Source organism: Hevea brasiliensis, chromosome 12 (genome assembly GCF_030052815.1).
Source record: "Hevea brasiliensis isolate MT/VB/25A 57/8 chromosome 12, ASM3005281v1, whole genome shotgun sequence".
Lineage (NCBI taxonomy): Eukaryota > Viridiplantae > Streptophyta > Magnoliopsida > Malpighiales > Euphorbiaceae > Hevea > Hevea brasiliensis.
In genome coordinates this window covers 5,847,130-5,872,641 of record NC_079504.1, presented here as the reverse complement: position 1 = coordinate 5,872,641, position 25,512 = coordinate 5,847,130, and the positions used below count along the sequence as shown (strand labels likewise).

The window sequence follows — 25,512 nt, the reverse complement described above, 5'->3', positions numbered from 1 at the left end:
ATTTATGAGAAATCTAATGAATATAAATATACCTCTACTTAATAAAAAAAGCTACCTTTATTTACAATTTTATAATTTTCTCAAGTGTCTTAATTTCACATTTTTTTTAATAAAAAAATAATTGTTAAATTTTAAATAACTATATAGAAAAATTATGGTAAACAGTCAAGTAATTAATGTAATTAAATACGATAAGTAATATTAAAGGCATTAGAAGACATTCTTTTGCTGGAAATTCCTATTTAAACCTATTTCTCTGGTTTCCTTCATCAAATATCAGTGGCAGAAAGGGAAATTCATTAGGTCAGCCAAACCGATACGTCTCTTATGAATCAGCTTGCTTTAGTCTCAAATAAAATCAGTATAATCTAGAATAATATCAATTTCTTGGATGCATAAAGACAAGCATTACCTGTGGACTAGCAGAGAATTTTTCAACTTTGATTGGTTTAATGCATCCCTTTTTGGCAATATCTGCTTGTTCTTTTCTGATCAGGATCTGTCAGGGCTGTAATTATGTGAAAGCTTATGTGCACAACAACAGGAAGTTGCCAATGGAGAAAAAATTGCAACTTTTTTGTCATTGCATTCTAATATAAGACATCTTGAAATAAATCTACATCTTCATTTTAATGCAGCCCACCAACACGCAACAATCCATTTTATCTCTAGCTTGTGGGTAAGATACAGTTCAATCCTTTTTTTTTGTTCATTATACATATAAATTTAGTTTCAGCCGCTCAGACTTTCAGCTAGTATCTCCATAAAGCTAGATGATTATTTACTTCCCATGTCTTGACTTGGTAAATATCTGTAGTAGAAGGAGGGCTTGACTGAATTGAATAGTGGGATTTTGTAGTGTTTTACTTGTGATTTTCTGTCACATTCATGACAAGAACTATGAGTAATAAATAATCTAATTAGATTAACTTCGCTTTATTTCAAAGAAATTAATGGACTATGAGATAATTTTGAATACTGTTAGTTTTGATTATTCAACGTCTCTAGGTTGATCTTTATTGTCCTGTTTAGGTGACGACTGAGAAAGGAGCACAATAGAAAATATTTCTTAATCAAAGATTTGTCATTATGTTCATTATCATTTTTCCAATGCTTAGTCATTCTTTGTCATCTTCTTAGAGACATACAAATACGTGTTTTGAAACAAATTTATGTCTCCACTAAATAACCATTGGTGTTTTTAGCCATGTTTTCATGTACATCTTTTTCACTGATCACTAGCCACCCGTTTTTTGTACGTTCCTTATCAGATTTATTCTATTAGTTAGGGTTTATTAAGGAGATTATTAGTTTTAGCAAAGTACAAGACCAACATCAATGGAAAACTTGTGCATTCTTTTCGTTCTGTTGTTATGGGTTGGATCAGGGATTGCAGCCTCTCACTTCACTGTTAACTATATTCCAGGGTTTCAAGGGCCACTTCCCTTTGAACTTCAAACTGGGTGAGTTTCATTTGAGAAAACCATAGTTTAATCAAAGTTAGCTAGCTTAAAATTAATTACATGTACATGACACTGTCAGATATGTTGGTGTCGATGAATCAGAAGACGTACAGCTCTTCTACTACTTCATTAAGTCACAGGGGAATCCTAAAGAAGACCCTCTCTTGCTTTGGCTAACCGGTGGCCCTGGCTGCTCTGCCTTGTCTGGTCTTCTTTATGAAATTGGTAAGATAACCAAATAGAAGGAGATAAAACTTAACCTGAGCTGAGGCTGTAGGACCCATGTCAACTTGTTAATAGTAGTGATCAAGATTCAAGAGTTTCAGCATGTTGGGGTCCACTTCTTAATGAATTTCTTCATCTTTGTTCATATGTAGGTCCAATCACTTTTGAGGTGGTGGAGTACAATGGGAGCTTGCCTACATTGGTCCTGAATCCACATTCATGGACGCAGGTGAAGATTTTTAGTGCCAGATTAGAACCATTTTGATCAGTTAGAACATTTTTTTTTTTTAACATGGATGGTTGGTGATTAATTTTTCAGGTGGCCAGCATAATATTCGTAGATATGCCTGTTGGCACTGGATTTTCCTATGCAAGAACCCAACTTGCTTCTCATTCAACTGACTTGATTCAAGTTCGCCAAGCAGATCAATTTCTTAGAAAGGTAATTACTTGATATCATACTAGTCATAATTTTTGTTGTTGATATTACGAAGTTTAATTTCTTTTTGCGTCATGTAGTGGCTAATGGATCATCCAGAATTCCTCTCGAACCCAGTCTATATCGCAGGGGACTCCTACTCTGGGATTACCATTCCAGCTATAACTCAAAAAGTCTCAGATGGTATGGCATTGAGGGACAGAAACATGGAAATGTCAAATACACCTATTATCATGAAGTGAACTTTAAATTGTTTGAAATCATCTTTTTCTTGCTTTTCTATGTTCATGCAGGGAACGAAGAGGGTATGGATCCACCAATAAATGTGAAGGTTAGTATATGAGAGTATTATTCTAGAAATTTTATTTTCTTGTTTCCTGCTTCTATTTAGAAATCATAATTAACAATGAAATAGTGACTTATGGATGTTTTCAGGGATATATTATAGGGAATGGTGGTGCAGATATAAGTTTTGATGCCAACTCAAAGATCCCATTTGCTCATGGAATGGGTCTTATTTCTGATGAACTCTATGAGGTGATTTGCATCCTTGCTTGAATCCCAAAAGTTCTTAGTGATCTCCTGGGGGGAAAAATAATAGAGGTGGTTTTGAAAAGAAAGAAAATCTTGGTATTATGTCTAACTAGTCCACTATTTGTTCCAGTCATTAAAGAGAAGTTGTGGAGAAGAATATGTGAATATAGACCCCAACAATACCGTGTGCTTGAAACACATGCAGGATTTTAACGAGGTACACGTTCAGATATTTCTGTAACTCTTCATATTCTTAATGTTATATGACCTAAGCTCATGCAAGGCTACTACAATGGTGTTATCAGGGTCTTTATGGGCTCTTTCCTAATCACATCTTGGAACCCATTTGTGGTTTTGCTTCTCCAAAGCCATTTCAGATACTTGATAAAAGATCTCTCAGCGACAACTCTCACGACATCCTTGAAATCGATCCATTTTTTCCGACAATTGGCTGTCGTGTAACTTCACAATTAATGATGAACTCAATTTTATGTTCTACCAATATAGTAACTTCTTCTACGATTGGCACTCCATTCTAATTTTTAGCTTTGTTTTGATTCCTATAGAGTTATGCATACCTGCTTTCTTATATTTGGGCCGGTGACAACAGTGTTCGTGAAGCACTTCATATACGAGAGGTATGAGTCTGATAATTGAAAGTTAAAACTTCCAAAATTAGCGAAAGAACAATTCAAAACTCCGTTCGAGTGCAGGGAAGCATAAAGCAATGGCAGCGATGCAACTATGGAATACCTTATACTTCTGACATTCCAAGCAGTATCAAGTATCATTTATACCTTAGCAAGAAAGGCTACCGCTCATTAATCTATAGGTTAGATTATTCTTAGTTGGTTTATTGATTTTAATACCACAAAGCTTTTTATGGTTAGTAAATTGCATCGTCTCTCATTAATTTGAAACAGTGGCGATCATGACATGGTTGTGCCATTCTTGGGAACTCAAGCATGGATAAGATCTTTAAACTATTCAATTCTTGATGATTGGAGACCGTGGCTTGTTGAAGGCCAAGTTGCAGGGTAAGCTCCGAACATAAATCTTAATTATATATATATATATTCTCGTTCTTGTTCCTTATGTACTAGAATAGGAAAACAAATGTGTGTTTTGAACATTTGCCTTGAATAGGTATACAAGGACTTACTCCAATCGGATGACATTTGCAACTGTGAAGGTAACCATTAACCAACTTCTACATTTCCACAGTATTATTTACAGGTTTCTTTTCATAATTGTCTGGTTAATGTGCAGGGTGCGGGGCACACAGCTCCAGAATACAAGCCTGAAGAATGTTTAGCCATGCTCAAAAGGTGGATAAATCAGGAGCCTTTGTAATTATGTGCATCAAAAGCCCTAATATAGAAAATGCTAATTGACGACCAATTAGTTATATTATACACCTTTAAGGAAATGTGAGAATAGTAAGCCATTTCTTAAATAATATTCAATCTCAACATTTCTGCATTCTGCTCTTCAAATGATGATGTGGATCAATGCAATTTGATGGTACGCCTACAGCACTCAAAATGAACCGATTGCAGAGATGTACACTGCAGACCAAGATAGTTAGAAAAGGATAATAAATAATTAACCACAAAAATGATACCACCACATTTTTGAGTTTATAAAACAGAAAAATTAATAATAATAAGTGTATTCTTGAGGTCAATATAAAACAAAAGAATGATGGCAAAAACTTCCAGCGTAACCAGGCGTCTTGGCTTCATCATACAACATCGTATGGCACCTATAATGAGGTCGGCAATTAATTTAAGTGAAATCAGAATTTGTGCAGGGTACCTCAGATAACTTCCATCTTGCAGATAAATCGAAGTTTGTTATCCATTGATGTATTTATCTTCTGTATTTTAAGTGTTTGAGTGTCCGCGAAAAATTCAATCACACAAGGCTTCCTTCTTACTTGTCCCGCAATTCCCTCTTTGGAAGTAAATCAGGCCTTCTGAATCTGAATCTCAACCTTATGCCTACCATGAAGTAAACAGGCAATAAAGCATTTATTTGCCAATAGATAATCATTGTATTCACTATATATTTTGCAGACTTTCCCAGTTCACGTGTTATGCAATGCTTGGCATATGTCATCCCTAAATAGCACAATTAACATTTCCGAACTAGAATGACCTTTTGAGTAAAATGGCAAAAGATCAACAGACCGAAATACATGACAATGCAATACACATTTCTAATATCAGAATTGTATTCACTATATATTGTGCAGACTTTCCCAGTTCACATGTTATGCAATGCCTGGCATATGTCATCCCTAAATAACATAAGTAACATTTCTGAACCAGAATGACCTTTTGAATAAAATGGCAAAAGATCAACAGACCGAAATACATGACAATGCAATACGCTTTCCTAACATCAGATGTGCCTATCAACTAGCAGAAAACAGAAAATGGGACTCAGCTTTGTCAGAATATGTCACAGAAGGTCAGTAGAATGAACATTACCATTGGAATTTCTTGAGAAGAACTTCAGGATTTCATCAATAATTATAACCTACAGCAAACACACAATATTAGAACCAGTATGCAAGTAAAAGGAAGTTCAAATTACACAACTTTAGCTGCTACTTTTGCCCAACCGGAAACTAGCTCTCACCGGCAGAACATTCAGGAAGGGGTAAAAGCATCATAAAAGGCACCTTTCCCATATATCCAAAAAAGAACCAAAAATATCAGAACTAAGGACTGCCATGAGGCTGCATTGGATGGAGAAAATCCCAGTCCAAAACTGCCCAAAGCTCATGTCAACTATTAAGAAGCCAAGAAAAGCAGGGAAGGTTCAAAAGGATAAGAAAAAAACCTGAAGACTGATAATATGCAGTGCATCATGAGAATATGAATCAATAATCATTGTTTTTACCAGATTAGAATGGAGTGGAAACCACTCAAGTGGAGCACGAGTAATAAGGTAAATATTTTTCCAACTAAATTCTTGAAGAAAGATATTGCGCCAAATAAAATAACTGAATCATATAATGGTTGACAGCAAAATATCCAAATTAGTGGAAAATTAGTAAACTGGGAAGGTGAAGATCACTTCATACAGGGAATGAAAGATATAGAACAACAGTCCACTCAGCCCAAGATAACGGTGTTACCTGCAACAATATATTTCAACTTACAACAAGTTCCTCATGACAGTGGGTAAAGTAAATTATCAATAGAAATAATAAGTGATGGAAAAAAAATGAAAACAACTTACAGAGAAAAGAACAGAAAGGGGATGCACATACAAAATTAGCATGTGAAACATCATAGTCAGGATGATGGAACCAACAAGCCATAAATTACTCCAGGGAGGGATAACACTAAGAAAGGGAGAAAAATCCATTGAAAGTCAGAAACAATAAACTTAATTCATCTGATGGGGAAAAAAATTAAAGACCTGATGCAGAAATAAAAGCTATTAAATATGTAAGAATTCTCATCAAATAAAGCACTCACAAAAGTGATTGATTTTCGCTGAGATTGTTCAAAGCATTAAACATCTCAACAACGACAAGCACAGTCATGGAGACTGTTGATGGATGTTTATCCTCAAATATACTGCATGGATAAGTAGTCTCCCTTGTTGAGCAAGAGTCAAAATTCATCTGCAACAAATAAAGGATTAAATTTCTGAAAATGGGTTGCCAAGGACGTGCATAACAACAGTACAAGTGGAATGTAATTTCAGGCTAACAACAAAAGGCACAACTCTGTCACTTGGTGCATACCAATTGAAAACCAAGAATCTCCACCATTAGTAGTTTAGGAACTCAAAACAACTTACAAGGCAGAAAAAGGGGCTCAGAAAACAAACATAAAAACGGAACAGATTAGAAAACAACTTCCAGTTTGACACCACCATGAATTTAGAGGATAAAATGCTGATATTAATCAGCCAAACCTTAACCAGTAACACAAAAACCAAGGCCCTAGGTTCTCACAACCAAAATATTTTAATTCAACCAAAACCAGAAGTGAATAAACCACACTATAAAAAAATATAAAATTACTTATTTAAGTATCCTACTAATAATTGTTCAAAGATCCTATCCAATAAAGGGCTTGAGTCACAATTAAGATTTAGGTTATGCCCATGTAGAAGAATATATACTGCATTGGAAGAAGATGTAGAAAGCTTCAAGTACTGAGGCCAGCAGGAGAGAGAGCAACTCAGATGACACTAAGACCTAAACAAGCAACTTGTAACACAAACTGTAAAAATTGCCAAAAAGCAATATTGAACTTTACTTTTATTTGGCATGCCACATGCTTACACAATCTCCAAGTCATAACATGATGGAAATCATGCCCAAAGAAGAGAGCTTTGGCCCATTCTTTCATAACAAAAGACTCACTAATTGCCACTTAAAATTAAATCTCACCAATTCATTGTATGGTAGTTTGGGACCACTGTCAGAGTATACAAACCACCACACGAAACCTGCAACTGTTGCAAGGCCAACATAGGCTGCATCAACCAGATAGTACGTCATACACGTTGGAAATTAGAAAAAAAAAAATTAAGCAGCAGAAATGATCAGCATCGCAATCAACATGCAGCATGTATTATTACCTCCAATTACCAAATAGCGAAAAAACAACCACCCATTAACAACTGCTTCATTCACCTGTAATCAAATTGATATAAATGTTATCCACAATAGAACAAATATAAAAGTTTCGTAGTCATTTATAGTAGAAGAATTCAAGACAATAGAGTCTGGAATTCGTTAAGTTCAAATTTCAAGGAACATGTAATCCTGCATGCTAAGCATACGCTCTAACTTAAGATCAAGTATGTATAGGGGAAAAAATGGAAAGAGGAACTGCTATTCTAACTCTTTTTTGTTCTTTAATTATTATTCTTTATAGTAAGTAAATTTCATTAAAATATATCAATAAAGCAAAACTGAGAGGTCCCTTGGGCAGGATGACTAGGAGTATTTATTAACATGCTTGGAGACGCTGCTGATGATTTAGATCCAGTAGAACACAATCCAGTAACAATAAAAAAGAGTCCACAGATTTTCCATCTCAATTTACACGTGCTACATTAGTTGCAATAACTTCCCTTTAAAGTATCAACAACCAGAATCTTCTGAAAAGTCACTGTGGAAGTTATTTCGGGAGATGGAAGAGGGAAAGCAGAAGGAACCATTGTTAGTGGGAACCGTAGACTTAGAGAACAGTGTATACTCTTACCTGCAGAAGGCAAGGGCTCAAATTGCAACAAGCACCAATGACAGTTTCTGATGGTCCACATTTGCAGTTTATTTAGCATTCAAGTATACTAGTACAAAGTATTAAGAGGGAACTGGGGACTTCTTAGTGGAAAAACTGTTTCAATAAAGGAAATCTCAAAGACTCGTTATATGTTTTCTCCTCATCTAGATTTCCATGCTCAATGCTAAAAGAGAGAGTAGCATGCAACAGGCAAATTGCAGCTTTTGTGCTTCACAACCAATTGACTACTAAGGCTAGGCTTTCAAGAGAAGGAGGTAGGGATACAGTGATGGGAAACTTCAAAACGTGCATTTAACAGTGTTACATTATATAACGGCCACTATTGGCTGTTAAGTAACGGGTAATGGCCATTACTCCAGTGAGATGCTTTTTATTTTGGAGCACAGGGGCAGACAAATTATTTCTTTCAGGTTTCCAGGGTTCCTCTTTTGTTTCTCTCAACTTTCCACCTCAAATTTTCCATCTTTTACAAATCTTTCACTTTTTAAGCTAAGATCGTCAATTAGTGAAGGTTTATTTGGTGGTAATATGGCTAATTTTTTACTATCTACATACTTATTTTAGTTTTAAACGGATTAATACAAATGATGTCTAAGAAGGATGGATTTATTGTCTTTATTTTATGTATTTATGCTTATTATTTAGTATTGTATCTTAGTTTTCCTTAATATCTTTAAATATCTATTTATTTTATTAAGTTTGCAAAATTTTCAAAAAGATTTGCATAGCGATAGGTTGTTAGTTACGGCCATTACAAGCTTGTTTTCGTTACTCATGGGTGTGACCACAATTTAAATCCATGAGAGAGAGAGAGAGAGAGAGAGAGAGAGAGAGAGGAATGGCTAGCTATGTGTTAAGAAGGCAACTTATAAATTGAACCTGCATACTTCATCATCATAAAATTTCTAGCTACTGCCATTTTAGGCACATGAATATCTAGATAGCGGCATTACAAAAAATCATTACACAATTAAGTTCAAACTTAAATCCATCTCCTGCTATCAATCTAACTTAAAATTTATTGAATTGCTTAGGGGTTGGCATGCAGCAGGCAAGGATTGTTGGAAACTCTTTGCAGAAACGAAACAAATGATATTCTTCAAATAATTAGAGCAATACCTTGCGAGGTTTAGCCTTCATCACATCTGAATCTTGCTTGTTAAAACCAATTGCAGTGGCAGGCAATCCATCGGTAACCAAATTAACCCAGAGCAACTGGACCTGGATGTAGTAAAAAATTGTGAAATCCCATATTCCATTTTAATTTAATGTTCCAAAGAATTTAATGCAGGTAAATTACAGAAGGATCACTTTTTCGAAGAATTCCTAATCTTCTTGTCTCAACATAAGAAATGTATTCCCATCAACACCAGGAAGGCAGGAATGGACATATTACGCAAAGCAATAAACTGATTAAAAATATTGGGCTTTTATCACACTATGATGCATGGTGCTTAATTTTGTGCTCACTGGTAACAATAAAGACAAATAATTATATGATGAACTATTTTTATTTTAATTTACTTCATGCATAAAGATTAAATTGTTGAGATATTAAATTCTTCAGACTGAATGAACTCACAGGAGCCAAGGTATCAGGTATTCCAAGTACAGCTGCAACAAAAATACAAACAACTTCACCAATATTTGAAGAGATCATATATCTGATGAATTGCTTTGTGTTATTGTATATAGCCCTTCCCTCCGCAACAGCCTGCATAGAATACACCTCCATAAGAGATTTAGCATACATGAGAAGGGAATCTGCTTACAAGTGGTCTCACAATAAACACTTTCCCATCACCTTCTCTTTTTCTAAAATCTTTTTTTTTTTTAATTAACCATTGTTTTAATACGTTATTCATGTTTGCCCATGCAAATATATGGTCTTATTGTTAAAATATAATAACTATTCCATCTAAAAAGCTCTTCAAATTGAAGTTCATCATTTTATGATTATAAAAGAAATTTATTCCTATAATCGAAGAAGTGCATGTTCCATCCTGATGCATATGATCTATATGACTAGGATATTCAATCCAATGGCCTGTTGGCCAAATTGTTTATTGAAAACAAATAATTGATGCGACTCTTGATATTCTTACACCAAATGTAAGCGGATCTTCCTTTGCATAAACAATAATCAAGAAACAATGAGAAATGACAAAAAAAAAAAAGGTGCAAACATATATCAAGATGAAGTGAAATAACAGTTAATAATAGTGGAGAGACTACTGTACCGCAACAATAGAAGCAAAATTATCATCAGCCAAAACCATATCAGAAGCACTCTGAAATTGCAAGGATACAGATCATCAGAACATGAATGGAATATACATTATTAATTAAATCTAGAAGCATTACACAATTAAAACGGAACTAAATAATAAGTCAATAAAATTGATAAACAGTAAGCAGGGTGATGACAATTTTCCTCTTCCATTGTCATTGAGATCATAAGATTTTACGTCTTTAAATCAATATAAAGTAGACATACTACAGCACTTGTGCTAGCACAAAACTTGTTTATTGTATCAGGAACTGAAAAAGAGAAACTTAAATGTTATAATGAAAATATGAAGACAGTGATACCAAAACCAAAAAGGAGAAAAAGAGCACTTAGGTAACTCAAACAATTAAACTAAGCTTTAATAATCCACCGGCCATATACAGTGGCAGATTTAGAATTTTTTTTTTTTTCTGGGGTCGACATATAAAATATAGATAATAAAATATTGTTAGAAATTTAAAAATATAATATTGATATCTTATAATTAGACTCAATGAAATCCAATGCCTTGCAAAGTATATATAAAAACATTATATTATTATTTATGCTATAAAATAGATATTTATTTATATAAGTAATTAAAAATCATTTATTAATTTATTACAGGTACAATTATATCATTTTGTCTTGACAAAGTTCATTATTGAAAAATTTATAATAGAATTTTAGAAATAAACAAACTTTTGAATGGACAATATGCTTTTTTGTCTCAACTAATTTTAAATTTTCTCAAAAAGAGGGTTCAGTAATTAAATTTATGAGTCTATATATATATATATATATTCAAAAAAAGAGGGGTCAATTGACCCCTCATTTGTTGGCCTACATCTGCCACTGGCCATATATCATATGCATGTAAATTCATAAATGTACTTTTTTGCGCATGTCACAAGAAAGGAAGATAGTTCGTCAACAACCTTAATAATAAAACATGAATTATGGTCACTACATAGAAAAAGCCTAAAAATCTTGAAGTATACTACATGACGAACATTGGGTTGCAATGCTCTTCTGAAGAAAGCCACTTATCAATACCTTTGCAACTGCTGTTCCAGACCCCATGGCAATTCCTATATCTGCTTTCTTTAGGGCTGGTGCATCATTAACACCATCACCAGTCATTGCCACCTAACAATTTCACATTATGAGTGTTCAATAAGTTTGATAAATACAGTGCATATAAAAGAAGAAAAAGTAACAAGCACAGAAGATAGTATTGTCTATTCAAAACAAAAGTATACAAGTGTAAGCACATAAAGACTACTAAAGAGTTTAACGATTCAACATTTCACCTTTAGATCACCTTATTTGGACAATTTTAATCAACTGAAAGCAACCTGTTGGACAATTATAAGCTCAACCAGGCAAAGCTGACAATTATCCAAACCAATACATAATCCAATTCTGAGCACCATATATCCATTATAAAGCAACTAAAGATGTATTGCTTCAACCAAACAAGGTTCATTTACTCGGTACTTTTAAGTGATATGCATATTTCCTGGATAACCAATACACATAAATTGTTTGGCAACTAGCCTTTTGTTGAAAATTTTGGTCCGACATCGTGTCCACACCTCCACAGGCAGTGTAGGGTGAAATCAGAATAGTGAAGGCTCCTTAGAGAGAACCTTCCGATCTCTGAGCATTAAGGAACTCAAACTTTTTTTTATCAAAATAATTCTCTTGTTTTATTCTCATAAAAATCCTATAAATACAGTACCTTGCAAAAGACTTCCTAATTAGAAAAAATGATAACTCCTATTCAGCTAATAAATAGCTAATACATAACTTCCTACTTAGAAATAACTCTTAACTGATAATAAATAAATAGCTAACTAACTCCGCTTTTTCTCATGTGTATATCGCCTAGACTTGATAAATCCTTTGATAACCAATGCAATATAGCCATCCTACTGTAGCTAAAAAGGTAATTTCAAACTTGAAAGTAAGAAGCTGACATTCTAATGGGGTCTGCAACACCAAAACTGTGAATGTGAAGCCAGGGCAAACAGTATTATTCATTCATAAAACAGTCAAATAAGGTAACGTAATGCAGACATCAAGTCTAATAAAAACATTCAAACTCAGCAGTTTACAAAACATTGCAAACATATGCCATGAATAAATAAGTGGATCTAGACAGTTTTTTAGACCAAAGAAACACCTTATATTTTATAGAATTTCTTGAACCATGTGATACAAGTTGTTAATATATCATTTAATTTTCACACATCCTTTTTTTCATTTAGACCCCACTTGTCAGGTTAATCAAATTACCTTTAGAGAATTTTTTAAATTTAGTTGATCATTAATTTTTCTTTTTACTTTAAATTCATACTTTACTGACTTCCATTTCAAAAGGCAAAATGAGAAAAAAAGACTTTGCTTCTAACAATAATGTAGAATCTGTTCAATACAATTAACAGAAATGCATTATTTGTATATATTTGCTCGCATTTATGAAAGCAAACATTTTGAGGAGAAAAGCACAAGAAATACCACTTCATTTTGGTTCTGTAAGGCCTCCACTAGCATCCTTTTATGAGCAGGTTCAACCCTAAGAAATTAGCAAAAATATTTATGTCAACTAAATGAATTTGTAAAAACCAGCAAAAGAACAACTTGAATTTGGACAAGGAACATAACTTAAAGCACAAGCAAGGGAGATGGCATAATAATCCATGCAGTAGTGGAACTGTGAGGAAAGGGAATATATGGCATACACTGCCCCTACCTGGTAAACAGTGCCATACGTTGCAAAGCCAGTGTTTGCTGCAATGCTGGGAGTTCTTCAAATTCAGAGGCTGTATATGAGCATCCCACAAAATCTTCCAAATGATCAAAAGCACCAATCTTTCGACAAAGTGATTCAGCTGTTGACTGAAGTAGTATCTCATATTAAAGACAACTATAAAGATGGTTAAAAGATAAACTCATAGTATATAACAGTAAAATGCACGTCATCAAATTAAAATTACCTTATTGTCCCCAGTAACAACTATTACACGTATACCAGCAGTCATGCATGAAAGCATAGCATTTCTCACTTCCTCTCTTGGTGGATCAAGCATTCCAACCTTTGATTAATGTAAGAAACAAAAAAACCAACCCCATGTGAGCAGTGGAGGAAATTTCAAAATACAAACAGTGAAGGATCAAACACAGAGTCAGACATGCACCCAAGTTCACATATAAGGCAGTTCAAAAGAAACCAAACTACAATTAAGATAGAATTTCAGAAACACATATAAATACATAATATAGATTTTCAGAAACAAATATAACTGGATAATATGAATATAAAACAATCCCTATGCATAGCATTTAATATGGATACCACTAGAGTTAAGCATTCCACTCTGAACAGAAAGCATACCAACCCAATAAATGTAAGGTCCTTCTCATCGTCAAAGGAAAGGCTCTGTAGGCCCATGGGCATCTGTTTCATGGCTAAAGCCAGACATCTTAATGTTTCTTTCCCTGCAAAACTGACAATACACAAGGCTGTTCATATGATGAAAACAACAAATTTTAATGTCAAGAAAAACCACAAAAATATGGAGTTTGACAGAATGACAGTGCAGAAATTAGGCCTAGAAGCATTTCACTAGTAGTTGCATATATATATATATATATATATATACACACACACACACACACACACACACACATCAAACATTGCACAATTAAACCACCATGGTGGAGGAAACTTTAGTTCTAAGCATTGGACGATAACTAATCTTTATAGAAGCTGCAGGAAGATAAATACAGGGCATTTGCAGATATGAAGATCTAATTGAGAGCTGTAACAGGTAAGTAGGATCCCATGCCAGAGGAAGGTGACATACAATAAAGTAAATTTGATTTAACCATTATCCAAAAAGCCATGAAAAGCATTGCTAGGAAATGATTCCAATACTCTTCAAATATAATCTAGACAATTCTTAAGAAGAGACCACCCAAATGAGTTCTTGAACCACCCATCTCACTAATTGGCCCTAGCCTGATTGGCACCCCCATCACTGATTCAAGATCCCAGATCCAATATTAAATGAACTCTGCCCCCTCATAACATGAAGGTTATCTGGCTGCTTGCAACCTCTCAAGTCTCAAGGACCCTTGTTGTAACCCCTCCCCAGATAACCACTAACTATGTCTGTGTACCATTCAAAATTTTAAAAAAATAAATAAAGGAAAAGAAAATGGGGCTGCACATCACAAATTGAATCTCCTGAAGTAAAGCATATTTTTTTCCACAACAAAAATTCACAAGATTACCTCAAAAGAATATCTTAACAAAGAAAGAAAAATTACAGGCTACATTCTCTACCATGGGAAGGCATTAAATTATTACAGCAATTCTAACCTGTGGAATCTTGACTCTATCTCATCTCTGATAGCAGCAGACAGAGGAACAGTGGAACCATCGTCATTGCAAAGGATGTTAGAACATCTAGAGATGATACTCTCTGGAGCGCCTTTTGAAAACATAATCTCAGTCTGCTTTCGACTACATAAGACACTCATCATTTTCCTATCACGAGAGAATTCCAATATGGAAACCTATACAGCATCAAAATGATTGATTGGAACAAAATTTTCAAGGTTCAATTAATCCACTAGAACATAAAACTACTACTAGAGCTAAAAGTTGCAAGTAAGTCCTCTCCAAAATGCCTTGGGTCACAATTAGGAATTAGGCTATGCAGACAGGGAGGAATATACACTGCACCACCAAGACCAACAGTGTAACTAAAAAAAAAAAGAGAATACAAATATAATCAAACTTCTGAAAGCAAACCTTTTTGAATTGGTTTTCCCAATAGTGGTTGCAGTAAGAGGCACGCTCATGCTTGCTCAGCACATGCAGTGCAGAAGGCATAGAATCAAAACCAGGAATGCCAACCTGGAAAGATGCAGACAAGCATGTTCACACACTAAAATGTATGGTTTTGCCAAAAGATATATATGCATATATATTTTGGGGGGGTGGGGGAAGAGAGAGAGAGAGAGAGAGACAGAGAGAGACAGAGTGTGGAGAAGATAAAGAAGACAATATGGTGATTAGTAGATGGCCTTTATAGGGCCATGTCATACAAATCAACCTTCTCTGCAAGAGCACGCAATGCTACTTCAGTTGACTCCCCAATTTTTTCATAATTTCCTTTTTCTGGATTATACTGTAAGACAGACTCATTGCAAAGAGCTGAACACATTGCCACGTGAAGCAGACAAGGCAACTGAGCTGGAAATTCAAGCTGCATTAAAAAATATATATATATTATTATCACAAGGTTAGAATGCTAGCAGGACAGGAGTCCTGAAGGAATTATTAAAAGTAGCCTATAACTAGTCATTCGTTGGAATAAAAAAAAGATACATAGCAAACTAGGTAAGGTTTCAAAAAGTAATCTTTACTTGTTTATTGGAAAGACCTTGCTTTCTGACAACAAATGGTACATGACTACCACCACAATTTAGTTTTTGGAAGTGGTGAAAAGACCAAGGCTGAAATCTGATCAAGTTTGTAAATGGTGATGTTAGAAATTGCGGCTATTATAAGGACAACTTATAGTGGAGGTATTCATATTAATAGTCTAAGTACTACTTTTCTAATAGTCCATGTTTTCAAGTGGAGATTTGAGACTTTACGGATTAAATGATTGAGCTGTTCATAAGCCAAACTAACTAACTTAAACAATATGCCATAAGCTAATATGTTGAGCCCACAATCTAACAAATCAAATACCTGTATCCCACTGCTATCAAAAATTATGCCCTCAGGAGCATATGTTGTCCCACTGACATTGTATTCAGCAATCATAGGATGATGGTGAAAAGAGTGAACAACACATATCTGGGAAGACATTAGCAGGAAAATTAGATCATAAAAGAAAAATGTAAATGCCAAAAAAACAGCCGCTGAGTGACGATGCTTCAACTAAATGCAGCAGTGACATTGACAAAACGGTTTGATCAATGATGTCAATTCTTCTTTCATCAAGCGTCAAATAAATCATAATTATCTTATTCTATTGTCTTTGAAATTTTATATATTCAACGAATGAATTGAAACTAGTTAAGGAATAAATGGATATTTTTATAAGACAGAAAAAAGACAAGAATGGTGACCACAAAAGAGTAATTCCTCCATCTACCACATAATTGATAAAAGTGTTTGAAATTTCCAGTCAGATAATGCAATAAATGAAGTTAATGTTTAACAACAAATTTCTGACTTGTTTAAACTTCAAACATCAATATCAAACCCCAGAAACGATTGCATGAAAAATAAATGCAACAAAATCTGTATGACCATTGCCCACAGTGGAGACTAACTTAAAGAGAGTATGACCAAAACTCATAATTTATCAATCAATATCCACAAGTTCTGATGATCACCTTCGATACGGACATCATATTAGTTGTCAATGTTCCAGTCTTGTCACTGCAAATCACTGTTGTGCAGCCTAGAGTCTCTACTGATGGCAAAGATCGTACAATGGCATTCAAACGAGCCATGCGCTTTGTTCCAAGGGCCAAACACCTAGAATGAGAAAAAATACAGGAAGCAAAAATGTAGGAACAGAGATTACAATTTGAAAGGATGCTGTCAAAAACAACCTAATGGAAATGGCCATTAAAATGAAATTTTTAATAGAAAGATAAGATATGACAGGAAAATTGTATTTCTGTACTTCAATATCACGTGGCCCTTTCAATGTTCATGTGAGCAAATTAAGCTACTCAATAAATCATCAATAGAAACATGGGAAGGATGCTCCTTCATTACTGACACCCATTCTACATATTTGAAGTTCCAATTCAATCTCTCAACTTATTCGGGTTAGAAACTGTGTTGGGCACTTCATAACATATTAGGCACAGCAGCCATGTCAATGTCCTTGAAAAGAACATTAACATCTAGAATTTAAAGATAAATTTTGAGCACTCACGTTGTAACAACAGCAGGAAGCCCTTCAGGAATTGCTGCAACTGCAAGAGCAACTGCAATCTAGGTAGGCACGACAAAGTAACTCAAAAGTTATAATAATAATAATAATAACAACAACAGCAGCAGCAGCAGCAACATTGAGAAGAAGAATGCACAATGGGATTAATAATTAGGCACCAAATGATAATTCAACCCGACAACGACAGACAAAGCAAAAAATGGAACCAGGAAAGGTTAGCATTATTCAGCCAGGGTTCTAATAACTTTTAGATCACAAACCTAAAACAAAAGGGCATTACATGATCAAATCAACAAATTATATGGAGGTTATATACTTTAATACCATGGATGAAGTCTGAAAGTTTACAAAAAGTGAAAAGAATAAGTAATTTTGTTAAGCATAACAAAAATTGCCACCATGTCCTAATGGGAATGATCTTGTGACCTTTGCTAAAATTTTTTTGTGCTAGATGACATGCATGAAAGTGAAAATAGATAAGCTTTGCTTTACAAAACAAAGAATCTCCAAGGAAGATTACAACCTAGAAAAGTGAATGAATTTAGAAGCCATTAACAGGTTATATTCCAAAAAAAAAAAAAATAGAAAGGATCTCATCTCCTGAACAATACCTTGAAATAGTGGATTGCACCACGCAAGAAGCCACCATGGGAAGGATCATGAAAGTGGCCTATGTTCACAATCCATACCAGCACACAAATCCCCGCAATAACCTAAATTTGCAGCAAACATTAAAACACACTTTATAGAAACATAAGAGTTAAGAGATGCAACCAGTTTATGCGAGCAAAGGAAGAACTACTCATATGCTCAACAGTATGGGGTGCATAATATTGACAATCTTAGAGGTAATGGCAATCAGACAATATTAAACAGTATATATAACTATAATCAGGGACCTCATGCATGAAAAAACTTCTTCCTCTAAGCGCTCCTATCAACCAAACTTTGTGTTTAGCATGAAAATGTGAAAAGCGTGCTGCAGGTAATGCGGTAATTCATAAAATTTTAGTTCCAAGTTCCAAATGAAAGTGCATCTGCTGCCCAATTATTTTTAAGCCGAATACCAAGCTCCCAGCCAATCATTCTATTAGAATTCAATTTGTCCAAATTTACGACATGGATGTTGAATAAGTTGAACGTACAATCTATCTAGTCCCAGACCTAGATTTAACAAGCTATTGAAAGTCCAGAAAATGCACAATGAACATTTAAATTGATGATTTGCTTAATGAATGATTAACATTTACGATAAAGTCAACCAAATTCACAAACTCCAAACCCAACATTTGTAATAGTAAGCTTATCCCAGCAGAAGAACACAAAACGAGAGGGAGGATAGATTCTTAGCAACAACCTTAGCCAAAAAAGTACCAAATTCATCCAACTTCTTCTTCAATGGTGTTGCTTCCTGCAAGAGTTGTACAAATAAACAGTTATTATGCAAGAAAGCTGCTTATATTATAACAAACACTCATAGAAGATTTACATAAGCTAATATTACACAAACAGTTATGACCCATATTACAAGGCTATAATATAATATGCAGAAAAGAAACCAATTCAGGAGTAAACACCTCTGAGAAAATATTGCCTTGAGCTCATTACTCTGTAAAGTAACAATTCATCAAGACCATAGTCCCTTAAAGGGCTTCAATGAATTAAACTGGGAAATATAAAAATTTCGAAGCAAGTTTATGGGATGAAAATTGGATATATAGAGAAAGGGGATAAATTTAAAAAAAAATAACTAAAAGGTATACTTTGCATATTGAACATATAACTAAAATTAAAGAACCAAAACCCTTACATCATCTGTTTGCAGCATAGAATCACGTATGCTGCCCATAGCAGTGTTGGCACCAACTCCAACAACAACAGCTCTTGCCCGACCAGCAACCACTACAGTACCCTGGTTGTCAAAATACACGGAAAATCTCATTTGTTACAATGTGCTGTAAAATACCATAGCATTTACAGTATGGCTTATCTCGTTGTGATTAATTTACTCAAACATCTAAAAAGCTAATAGAAACAATCTGTACTTCCTTTCCATTAAAATTGAATGCATTAAATGACCCACTCAACTAAACATCTATCTCCACCCATGTCTACTCAATGAGTTTCACAAACCCCTTCGCAGCATCTTAATTTTAGTTTATTATTCTCTCCCTTGCTAAAGGAAATAGAAGCTAGAGTCCAATTTTCTTTTATAAGCACATGTTTTATGTCCAGGCTTACTTCATAGAAGTAACCATACTCTTCTCATCTCACAAACCAACATGCCAGAAGGAATCCAAAACAAATGTATTGGATAACAAACAATTCGATTCATCATGTAAGGTTGACGGATGTTAGTTCAGAAATGCAACAAGAGAACATAATTATTACCGAAAAAAGAATATTTGTCTTGTCTTGGTATACAGCATTTATTGCAGTTGTGGACTTGAGTTCCTTTTCCACAGAAAAGCTCTCACCTGTCATTATCACCACACAGAATCATTTGGTTTCATACCCAAATCAGATCATGCACATGCTCATAGCAATCATCAAAGAGAATCCAAAAAACCCCAATTCAAAAACAAACCAGAAAGAAATATTACTAAAAACAGCTCCATGTGCAAATAAAAACACAGACAGATGCAGCAGCACTTGCTAGACCCTTCATCTGTATCAATGCATACAAATTAAATAAAATTGCAAGCATCATTTAAGATGGATTTTCTGTCGCCTTGTGAAGTGTATGAGTATGACACAGTCCAGACAAGAATGAATAGAGGAGTGTAAGATGCATGGTCTGTTCCACATACGAGTGGCCAGTGGAAGGCATAATTGTTTAAGGCACACCAGGCCCTAGGGCCAGCACATCTACAGGGATGAGGTGGACAAAACCACAGAGGCACACAACTGTTGTGCAATGCAAGGTGTGAGAAATGCCTCCCAAGCCTCTGCCGTCTAGTTCCCTTGCCAATAAAAGCCACAACATGCTGGAAATGTCATCACTGTCGCCAGAAATCACAAAAATCTGACCAAGCCATTGGCCCTGGAGTTGCCAGCTGTCAATCCTTCCATTTCTAGCATCCATGCACCTCAAATCTCTCTCATTCTATCTTGTTTCAACTCTTTTCTGATTCATTCTCCTCTCCTCCCTTCCCTTGTCTCTTTTCTTTTTTTCCCCCTTTCAAATGACAATATGAAAATGATTTTTTCAATCCCCCCTCCTTGGTTCTGTTTCTTTTTTCCCACAAAAAAATACAGAAACTGATGTCTTTCCATGTCCCCCTCCCTCAGCTCTTTCCATTACCATGTGTCAAATTTTTGTCCTTGACATGTACATGCCTCAAGAAATTTAGTTATTTCAAGCCATTAGCTTTGAAATTGATCCCAATTAAAGAAATATACATGGAAAAAATGGAGTTCATATGAGCTCTAAGTAGCCCCAAAAAAAATGAAATGGAGGAAATGGATTTATACAATTCACCCCAACTAGTTTGGGAATGACACTAAATTGATTTAAGTAAACAAAATAATAATCACAAATCTCCATGAACTAAGCAACATGTAAAAGAAAGCTACAACTCAAATTCTAAAATTGAAAAAAGAAAATGCGAAATCCACATGCATATTCAACAAAAAATTTAAAAAAGAAAAACCACATTAGTTAGTTTAAAAAGCGTGCAGTTTCTTTGCCCCTTTCTATGGCAATTCAGGTAGAACCTGAAATACCATTAATATAGAATAAGTTAAAATGTAATATCAATAATAAATAGCAGATGTACCAGTAAGTATTGCTTGATCAACGCGTAACTGATCGCTTAGCATCTCAATCATTCTCATGTCAGCTGGAACCTTGCTTCCCACTATTTTAGGCCACAAAATCTAAAGTCATATCCTCTAAGATCACGGTGCCGTATGATAATAATTAACCAACTCTAAAAATCCAGAAGCATTATTGACTTACCACAGACTTCCACAATATCACCTGGAACAAGATCTGTTGCTGGAAGTATGGAAAAGCAACCTGCATAAAAGTTTCAGGTGGAATGAAAGCAATAAATAAATAATATAAACACTTTTAGCAATTTGTTATTTTATCTGTGAACTAGTAACAAAGTGTATTATAGAACTAATATATTGGCTTCTGTAAACTGCTAGGCCAATACAGAAATCTAGCTAGTTTCTTTTATTCTCTTTTTCAGTAAAAGGAACCACAATGGACATGTCCTTAAAAAAATTGTGCTTAGCCATCTAAGTAAGATACACTGAAAAGCAAAAACTTCGTAAGTGCTCTGCATTTGAGTAAAGAGAGCAACCAAGTCAAGAATAGAAGCCAAATACTTAAACAACAGAGCTACTGTTATTTGTTTGTCTTCCTTCATCTTCAAAACAAAATCAACCAGAGAAAGGGGGAAAGAATGTTCACAGAGCTCTCATACAATGATACAGCAACATAAATGGATAGCAATTACAACAACTGCAGTTATTTTCACACTTTCTTACCAGAAGACTTGAACTTAAACCCAAACAAATCACATCCCATCCTCAAAACAGCTTTGAGAATATCTCAACAGAAATTTAATATTTCATTCTATTTACAAATAAGTTCGCCCAACTGAAAAGGACTTATTCAGTGCAACAAGAAAAATTAGCTTTCACAAGTTCACAATGATCTGGAATTATACTTTGGCTTTACCATTTCGAAGCACAGTTGCAATATCAGCTTGGTAGGCACGCAGCTCCTACAAGCAAGAGGAAACAATAGTCACAATGAGATAATGTGCAAACTAAAATCAATAGCATTCCAGAACATATGTTTGCATTTCTTATCTTCTACCACCCAAGAAAAGCAAAGGATAAAAGTAAGATGCACATCCATAAGGTTAAAGATATTTTTGCAAGTGTTTAGGTGAGCCATTAGAAGTTCAGAACTTACTTCAAGAGCCCTCTCAGCATTTGTTTCTGTGATTACCCCTACAGCAGCATTGGCAGCTAAAATCAACAGGATAACCTGTACAAGTCATGTAATCAACATAAAAAAGATATTAACCATTAAAGATCATTGTGCATATGCCAGGATGTAGAATTGGAGACCTAAGCAACAAATGACACTCCTACATGGGAATTAATAAGTGTGCCCAGCAAACAGAGAAATACGAGAAGTAAATGCGCCATAGAAACACCAAAATGCACATCCCAGATCACATCAAATTATTTTGTTCTATCACCAACACATAAAACACATCCATATCATTTTTTTTTAAAAAAAAAAAAAAAAAAAAAAAAAAAAAAAAAAAGCTCTTCAAAACAAGAAGTGTCAATTTTGTGGCCACTGACCAGCCGCCTGCCCCATTTTAAGCTGGAGCATCCTTCAGTTTATTGGGCCAATGAGCCTACCTAACTGATGTAGAATCAATAAGGTAATGGGGAACAAAGGGTGAGAAACAAATTCTCTGGAGAAACTAATTTCTCAACTTTATTAATTCTCAACTGTCAATAATATCATAATAAAAGTCTCTCTAATGATAAAATACCTAGATATAGGCATTTAAAGTGTATCACTAGCCCTAATTGAAACCAATTAGGAATACCACATTAAAACAAACTAGGAATATAAAAATCAATACTAACTAGGAAAATACTAAACCTAATATGCTTAAATAATAGAAATCTAATCTTCCTAATTTTACAATTAACAATTAAATTAACATAATTCATAAATTCCATCTTATACTACATCACTAACCCATGCAAGATACATCTGCACAACTTTTTTGCCACTTCTTTAAAAAACAGTTGATAATATGGTAACCATAAAACAGCCATAAGCATCAAAAAACCATTAAATGTAAATGCAAGAAGCATAGATTAAAACAGGACTAGCCTAATAAAGCTCTACCTTAAACCATGCCTGGCCTGGCCCAAGAAATTGCCACTCCTATACTAACATATGTCATGCTTGATTCAGAACACTAGACAACAGCATAACAGTATATTGCATACAGGTCAAAATATTCAAAATGCATTATCCATGTAATAGTCACATTAGATAGGTTACAGATATTTAAAAATCAAGTCTATGATATAGTGAATACGTAACAGCAATTTTAATTAATTATTGAATTAAAGAACAATAATCTAATTTTCAGAAACATTAGCTTCTCAGGGAAGATAAAGTATTCTTATTGGTTACAACCTTAAAAGTTAGTCATTAATATAACAGTAGCTCAAAAAGATTACATAACACCCGGTTTAAAATTGTGTTCCTACATACTACTACCTGCTGGTGAAAGATCCTTGACATGGACCAGCCAAAGTTCAAACCATACATCTTGTCCAAAGACAAGTGGAAATTTTATTTGATCCTTGAACATTAAAGAAATTCATTTTAAAAAGGAACAAGACATCCATGCATTTAAGCATCTGTAGTATAAAGGTTCAACACTGAAAAGCAAATTTATTTGAAAGAACTTTGAAAATATTGCCCTTGCTTATTCACAAAATGATAATGAGAATCAGCTTAATCAAGTAGAAAAAATATAATATCTTACAAAGGGCTCCAAAAAAGCTGTTAATCCAGTCTCTCCATTAACCAAAGCTAAAATGAAAGAAACAATGGCAGCAGCTATTAATATCTTAACAAGCAAATCATCAAACTGTTTCAGAACCAATTTCCAGAAGGGAGTCCCTGCATTGAGTAAGAATGAAATGCATAAGCTTTTTGAAATTAATGCATTAAATTTCTTATGTAACACCACCATCACAGACATGTTTAGAGTATACTGCTGAAATAACATATTTGACATTCACACATTCCTCCACTTCATCCCACTTTAAATACTTTAATTAAAGAGATTACTATTTCTCATTATATTAACCCTCCTGAGCATCTAGTATAACCAATTAAATGGTACTCAATGCAATTAAGTCATAAACCAAATTAAAACTTAGCAGGAAAAAAAATCTGAAAGCAGTTGAGAGTAGCTATGTAACTGGGGTAAAACACACTATCTTTTGCTTTATATATGATATGGAAAAACATAGAGGCATGATTCAATAAGTCTCTACACTCTATACATATAAATGTGTATGAGGGAGAGAGAGAGAGAGAGAGAGAGAGAGAGAGGCATATGCCATGTACTTACTTTTCTCTTCAGGCAGCACTGCAGACCGGGAATTCAGCATAAAGCCAAATGATAAGCAGACATGAAGGGGCAAAAGGAAGAAGTTAGGATATGCGCTAGAAATTATTGATTAACAGAAACAAAAGCAATTCTGCATAAAATGGAGATGACAGAAAAATGAAGCAATCCTTCCAAATTTTGACATTATAATACTAATGTAACTACACATACTAAAGCAGTCATAGCAAGAAGTCAGCATAACAGGACATCAATTAAACATCATTGAGAGCCTCTCAGCAGTCAGCATAGCACAAAAATAATAATCTAAAGCCCTCTATGACATCACATAGTGAAAAGATCAAAATTAAGGATAAGGCAAGCAGAAAAATGACTCCATGACATCTATGCAGGAGTTAATACAATTATATTACATACAATTACATTACTACATTAAACCACATGATCAGCTTATGAAGAAGTAAAATGACCATGAAATCAAAGGTGTACTAGTTTTTTGTTTTCCTATGCACTCTACCAAGATTGCAAGGAAGATTATCTAATCTAATAATCGAAAAAATGAAAGCTCAATTAAATAATAACAGAAGTTCAGGAAAGAATATCTTACCATTTTTACCATGAATTTTTGCATTAAGAACTACCTGCAAGCAACAACTCGTAACTTAAACTCGAAATCAAATGCCCAAATCACTCAAGTAATCAACTCAAGCCAACTCCACTTCTTCTGCTACAAAAGTCAGCTCAACTTCTAAAAAACAAAAACAAAATTATTCATACCTGAGAATCACTGAGACCCTTATTCGGGTCCACCCCAAAAAAATCCAAAACCTGCCCAAAACAAACAAATACAAAAAGAAATAATCGCATTTAGTAGCTTCTCATCAACGTGAGCACTTAAAATCGAAATTAATCGAATTCCACAAGTAAATTCAGCGAGGAAAGGCAATTACCTCGGCAACTGATCTGGCGTAGGCGTCCTCCATTGCAGAAATGAAGAAATTGTAAGGTTTTGTGAATAACTGAATGTACGATTTTAATAGCGGCGACTTTCCATTTGGTTTGTAGTGACCACAGCAATCGTCGGCACTGGTTTTTGTTAGATCTAATTTGCGGACGTGGCGCTTCGGTTTCGCTCTGGGAACAGAGAGAAACGTTAAGCTCAA

At 34.5% G+C, this 25,512-nt stretch overlaps 2 protein-coding genes across 4 annotated transcripts; one reads left to right on the top strand and one right to left on the bottom strand.

Annotated features, from left to right (window-relative positions):
* Positions 1-730: 730 nt before the first annotated feature.
* LOC110669859 (serine carboxypeptidase-like 2) lies at positions 731-4,206 on the top strand. The gene is made up of 14 exons (XM_021831699.2): positions 731-1,463; positions 1,543-1,688; positions 1,841-1,917; positions 2,008-2,130; positions 2,208-2,310; positions 2,421-2,458; positions 2,563-2,664; positions 2,792-2,878; positions 2,967-3,119; positions 3,228-3,299; positions 3,375-3,493; positions 3,585-3,698; positions 3,808-3,853; positions 3,931-4,206. Exons 1-14 carry the CDS (start codon positions 1,339-1,341, stop codon positions 4,012-4,014), a joined length of 1,389 nt encoding a protein of 462 aa, XP_021687391.2. The 5' UTR covers positions 731-1,338; the 3' UTR covers positions 4,015-4,206.
* Positions 4,054-25,512, bottom strand: LOC110669858 (calcium-transporting ATPase 3, endoplasmic reticulum-type). 3 transcript variants are annotated; one of them, XR_002497781.2, is made up of 35 exons: positions 25,300-25,512; positions 25,127-25,177; positions 24,957-24,990; positions 24,353-24,370; positions 23,759-23,895; positions 22,144-22,218; positions 21,904-21,949; positions 21,172-21,231; positions 20,990-21,070; positions 19,602-19,687; positions 19,021-19,122; positions 18,568-18,621; positions 17,822-17,923; positions 17,193-17,251; positions 16,639-16,783; positions 15,986-16,093; positions 15,342-15,494; positions 15,038-15,142; positions 14,603-14,799; positions 13,613-13,724; positions 13,215-13,313; positions 12,971-13,116; positions 12,736-12,793; positions 11,269-11,361; positions 10,184-10,234; positions 9,526-9,657; positions 9,063-9,164; positions 7,273-7,327; positions 7,082-7,167; positions 6,156-6,304; positions 5,914-6,019; positions 5,756-5,809; positions 5,157-5,205; positions 4,480-4,664; positions 4,054-4,229 (listed from the first exon to the last, which is right to left on the bottom strand). XR_002497781.2 is itself a non-coding variant. In XM_021831696.2 (34 exons), the coding sequence occupies exons 1-34, from the start codon at positions 25,330-25,332 to the stop codon at positions 4,597-4,599; spliced, it is 3,006 nt and encodes a 1,001-aa protein (XP_021687388.2). In that variant the 5' UTR covers positions 25,333-25,512; the 3' UTR covers positions 4,243-4,596. The 3 variants fall into 3 exon arrangements, 1 of the variants encoding a protein (XP_021687388.2); XM_021831696.2 differs by lacking the exon at positions 4,054-4,229 and having other exon boundaries at positions 4,243-4,664; XR_002497782.2 differs by lacking the exon at positions 4,054-4,229 and having other exon boundaries at positions 4,598-4,664; positions 5,308-5,809.

Excerpts from the sequence above, each read along its gene's own strand:
- LOC110669858 (XM_021831696.2), bottom strand. The coding sequence starts at position 25,332 with ATGGAGGACGCCTACGCCAGATCAGTTGCCGAG. Across the intron at positions 21,232-21,903 it reads TGCAACTGTGCTTCGAAATG|GTTGCTTTTCCATACTTCCA; the intron begins GTAAAGCCAAAG and ends ACTTTTATGCAG. Across the intron at positions 12,794-12,970 it reads CGTATGGCACTGTTTACCAG|GGTTGAACCTGCTCATAAAA; the intron begins GTAGGGGCAGTG and ends CTAATTTCTTAG.
- LOC110669859 (XM_021831699.2), top strand. The coding sequence starts at position 1,339 with ATGGAAAACTTGTGCATTCTTTTCGTTCTGTTGTTATGGGTTGGATCA. Across the intron at positions 2,879-2,966 it reads ACATGCAGGATTTTAACGAG|GGTCTTTATGGGCTCTTTCC; the intron begins GTACACGTTCAG and ends TGGTGTTATCAG. Across the intron at positions 3,699-3,807 it reads GTTGAAGGCCAAGTTGCAGG|GTATACAAGGACTTACTCCA; the intron begins GTAAGCTCCGAA and ends TGCCTTGAATAG.